This window comes from Carcharodon carcharias, unplaced genomic scaffold, assembly GCF_017639515.1.
Source record: "Carcharodon carcharias isolate sCarCar2 unplaced genomic scaffold, sCarCar2.pri scaffold_1117_ctg1, whole genome shotgun sequence".
NCBI lineage: Eukaryota > Metazoa > Chordata > Chondrichthyes > Lamniformes > Lamnidae > Carcharodon > Carcharodon carcharias.
The window spans coordinates 12,501-17,500 of NW_024470979.1; the positions used below are offsets into that span (position 1 = coordinate 12,501).

General features: G+C 56.0%; 1 protein-coding gene across 1 annotated transcript in view; it reads left to right on the top strand.

Moving 5' to 3' along the window:
- The window catches only part of LOC121275161 (chromodomain-helicase-DNA-binding protein 8-like), a gene marked incomplete at its 3' end in the record, with an annotated part of 21,711 nt that overhangs the window by 12,489 nt on the left and 4,222 nt on the right, over window positions 1-5,000 (top strand). The window contains exon 4 of the mRNA XM_041182578.1: window positions 685-1,037. Coding sequence (XP_041038512.1) covers window positions 685-1,037 — 353 coding nt within the window. The remainder of the gene's footprint in view (window positions 1-684; window positions 1,038-5,000) is intronic.

Here is a 5,000-nt window from a genome sequence, read left to right on the forward strand (position 1 = left end):
CCAGTCTGTAACTCACACCCGGGAAACTGTTATTCTATATATAAACCACCCCGAACCCCTCGATTAGATTCCAGTCTGTAACTCACTCCCGGGTATCTGTTATTCTATGTATAAACCACACCGAACCCCTCGATTAGATTCCAGTCTGTAACTCACCCCCGGGTATCTGTTATTCTATATATAAACCACACCGAACCCCTCGATTAGATTCCAGTCTGTAACTCACTCCCGGGTATCTGTTATTCTATATATAAACCACCCCGAACCCCTCGATTAGATTCCAGTCTGTAACTCACCCCCGGGTATCTGTTATTCTATATATAAACCACCCCGAACCCCTCGATTAGATTCCGGTCTGTAACTCACTCCCGGGTATCTGTTATTCTATATATAAACCACCGCGAACCCCTCGATTAGATTCCAGTATGTAACTCACTCCCAGGTATCTGTTATTCTATATATAAACCATCCTGATCCCCTCGATTAGATTCCAGTCTGTAACTCACTCCCGGGTATCTGTTATTCTATATATAAACCGCACCGAACCCCTCGATTAGATTCCAGTCTGTAACTCACCACCGGGTATCTGTTATTCTATATATAAACCACCGCGAACCCCTCGATTAGATTCCAGTCTGTAACTCTCACTCCTCCCTTGACGTCTGGCTGTGTTTGTTTGGGCAGCCGGCGCACTCCCAGGTCTCGGGGCCCACGCTCTCCGTGGTGACGGCCCAGGTCACCGGCGTGGCCAGCGAGCACCAGCGCAAGCTGGAGCACCAGAAGAAGCAGGAGAAGGCCAACCGCATCGTGGCAGAGGCCATCGCCCGGGCCAAGGCGCGGGGCGAGCAGAACATCCCACGCGTCCTGGCCCACAACGAGCTGACGGGCAGGTCCTCGGGGGCCGAGGGCGAGGAGAAGCGCAAGAAGAAGAAGGGCAGCTCCCGCCCGAAGGAGGGGGACGGCAAGAAGTCGCGTTCCTCCGCCAAGCCTGGCTCGTCCTCGTCCTCCTCCAAAACCAAGGGCAAGTCGAAACCCAGGTACGTGCCGGCAGCGGTCGTGCTCATCCCCCCCCTTCTCCTCCCGAAACCGGGCAAACCTGGGTGGGGAATGGGGTGCATGCCAAGGATCCCCGTGTCATGAAGCGGGGCCGGGTGCTGGGGAAGACTGTTGTTAGCGGCGGTGTCATGGTTATTGAGGTGGGGGGGGGGGTTGGGTGGGGGGGGTGCAGTGGGGGGCAAGTGGTGGATGTTTCGTGAGGGAGGGGGAGAGTGGGTGGGTTGTGGTTTTGGACTTGCATTCTGCCCCGAACACTCCCATTGAAGACCATCCCTCCAGCCCCCCCCGAACCCTCCATCAATGACTCATCCCTCCAGTCCCTTAATCCTCATGTCGAAGACCATCCCTCCAGCCCCTTAATCCTCATGTCGAAGACCATCCCTCCAGTCCCTTAATCCTCATGTCGAAGCCCATCCCTCTAGTCCCTTAATCCTCATGTCGAAGACCATCCCTCCAGCCCCTTAATCCTCATGTCGAAGACCATCCCTCCAGTCCCTTAATTCCCATGTCGAAGACCATCCCTCCAGCCCCCGAATCCTCATGTCAAAGACCCTCCCTCCAGCCCCCGAATCCTCATGTCGAATACCATCCCTCCAGCCCCCGAATCCTCATGTCAAAGACCCTCCCTCCGGCCCCCAAATCCTCATGTCGAAGACCATCCCTCCAGCCCCCGAATCCTCATGTCGAAGACCATCCCTCCAGCCCCCGAATCCTCATGTCGAAGACCATCCCTCCAGTCCCCGAATCCTCATGTCGAAGACCATCCCTCCAGTCCCTTAATGCTCCTGTCGAAGACCATCCCTCTGGTCCCCGAATCCTCCTGTCGAAGACCATCCCTCCAGTCCCTTAATCCTCATGTCGAAGACCATCCCTCCAGTCCCCGAATCCTCATGTCGAAGACCATCCCTCCAGTCCCCGAATCCTCCTGTCGAAGACCATCCCTCCAGTCCCTTAATCCTCATGTCGAAGACCATCCCTCCAGTCCCTTAATCCTCATGTCGAAGCCCATCCCTCTAGTCCCTTAATCCTCATGTCGAAGACCATCCCTCCAGCCCCTTAATCCTCATGTCGAAGACCATCCCTCCAGTCCCTTAATTCCCATGTCGAAGACCATCCCTCCAGCCCCCGAATCGTCATGTCAAAGACCATCCCTCCAGTCCCTTAATCCTCCTGTCGAAGACCATCCCTCCAGGCCCTGAAACCTCCTGTCGAAGACCATCCCTCCAGTCCCCGAATCCTCATGTCGAAGACCATCCCTCCAGCCCCCGAATCCTCATGTCGAAGACCCTCCCTCCAGCCCCCGAATCCTCATGTCGAAGACCCTCCCTCCAGCCCCCGAATCCTCATGTCGAAGACCCTCCCTCCAGCCCCCGAATCCTCATGTCGAAGACCATCCCTCCAGCCCCCGAATCCTCATGTCGAAGACCATCCCTCCAGCCCCCGAATCCTCATGTCGAAGACCATCCCTCCAGTCCCTTAATGCTCCTGTCCCTTAATCCTCATGTCGAAGACCATCCCTTCAGTCCCCGAATCCTCATGTCGAAGACCATCCCTCCAGCCCCCGAATCCTCATGTCGAAGACCATCCCTCCAGCCCCCGAATCCTCAGGTCGAAGACCATCTCTCCAGTCCCTTAATCCTCATGTCGAAGACCATCCCTCCAGCCCCCGAATCCTCATGTCGAAGACCATCCCTCCAGCCCCCGAATTCTCGTGTTGAAGACCATCCCTCCAGCCCCCGAATCCTCATGTCGAAGACCATCCCTCCAGTCCCCGAATCCTCCTGTCGAAGACCATCCCTCCAGTCCCTTAATCCTCATGTCGAAGACCATCCCTCCAGTCCCTTAATCCTCATGTCGAAGCCCATCCCTCTAGTCCCTTAATCCTCATGTCGAAGCCCATCCCTCTAGTCCCTTAATCCTCATGTCGAAGACCATCCCTCCAGCCCCTTAATCCTCATGTCGAAGACCATCCCTCCAGTCCCTTAATTCCCATGTCGAAGACCATCCCTCCAGCCCCCGAATCGTCATGTCAAAGACCATCCCTCCAGTCCCTTAACCCTCCAGTCCCTTAATCCTCCTGTCGAAGACCATCCCTCCAGGCCCTGAAACCTCCTTTCGAAGACCATCCCTCCAGTCCCTGAATCCTCATGTCGAAGACCATCCCTCCAGCCCCCGAATCCTCATGTCGAAGACCCTCCCTCCAGCCCCCGAATCCTCATGTCGAAGACCCTCCCTCCAGCCCCCGAATCCTCATGTCGAAGACCATCCCTCCAGCCCCCGAATCCTCATGTCGAAGACCATCCCTCCAGCCCCCGAATCCTCATGTCGAAGACCATCCCTCCAGTCCCTTAATGCTCCTGTCCCTTAATCCTCATGTCGAAGACCATCCCTTCAGTCCCCGAATCCTCATGTCGAAGACCATCCCTCCAGGCCCTGAAACCTCCTGTCGAAGACCATCCCTCCAGTCCCCGAATCCTCATGTCGAAGACCATCCCTCCAGCCCCCGAATCCTCATGTCGAAGACCCTCCCTCCAGCCCCCGAATCCTCATGTCGAAGACCCTCCCTCCAGCCCCCGAATCCTCATGTCGAAGACCCTCCCTCCAGCCACCGAATCCTCATGTCGAAGACCATCCCTCCAGCCCCCGAATCCTCATGTCGAAGACCATCCCTCCAGTCCCTTAATGCTCCTGTCCCTTAATCCTCATGTCGAAGACCATCCCTTCAGTCCCCGAATCCTCATGTCGAAGACCATCCCTCCAGCCCCCGAATCCTCATGTCGAAGACCATCCCTCCAGCCCCCGAATCCTCAGGTCGAAGACCATCCCTCCAGTCCCTTAATCCTCATGTCGAAGACCATCCCTCCAGCCCCCGAATCCTCATGTCGAAGACCATCCCTCCAGCCCCCGAATCCTCCTGTCGAAGACCATCCCTCCAGTCCCTTAATCCTCATGTCGAAGACCATCCCTCCAGTCCCTTAATCCTCATGTCGAAGACCATCCCTCTAGTCCCTTAATCCTCATGTCGAAGACCATCCCTCCAGCCCCCGAATCCTCATGTCGAAGACCATCCCTCCAGTCCCCGAATCCTCATGTCGAAGACCATCCCTCCAGTCCCCGAATCCTCATGTCGAAGACCATCCCTCCAGTCCCTTAATGCTCCTGTCGAAGACCATCCCTCCGGTCCCCGAATTTTCCTGTCGAAGACCATCCCTCCAGTCCCTTAATCCTCATGTCGAAGACCATCCCTCCAGTCCCTTAATCCTCATGTCGAAGACCATCCCTCCAGTCCCCGAATCCTCATGTCGAAGACCATCCCTCCAGTCCCCGAATCCTCCTGTCGAAGACCATCCCTCCAGTCCCTTAATCCTCATGTCGAAGACCATCCCTCCTGTCCCTTAATCCTCCTGTCGAAGACCATCCCTCCAGTCCCTTAATCCTCCTGTCGAAGACCATCCCTCCTGTCCCTTAATCCTCATGTCGAAGACCATCCCTCCAGCCCCCGAATCCTCATGTCGAAGACCATCCCTCCAGCCCCCGAATCCTCATGTCGAAGACCATCCCTCCAGTCCCTTAATCCTCATGTCGAAGACCATCCCTCCAGCCCCTTAATCCTCATGTCGAAGACCATCCCTCCAGCCCCCGAATCGTCATATCGAAGACCATCCCTCCAGTCCCTTAATCCTCCTGTCGAAGACCATCCCTCCAGGCCCCGAATCCTCATGTCGAAGACCATCCCTCCAGCCCCTGAATCCTCATGTCGAAGACCATCCCTCCAGCCCCTGAATCCTCATGTCGAAGACCATCCCTCCAGCCCCTGAATCCTCATGTCGAAGACCATCCCTCCAGTCCCTTAATCCTCCTGTCGAAGACCATCCCTCCAGTCCCCGAATCCTTATGTCGAAGACCATCCCTCTTTTCCTTTAATCCCTTGCTCCTGTTCCTAT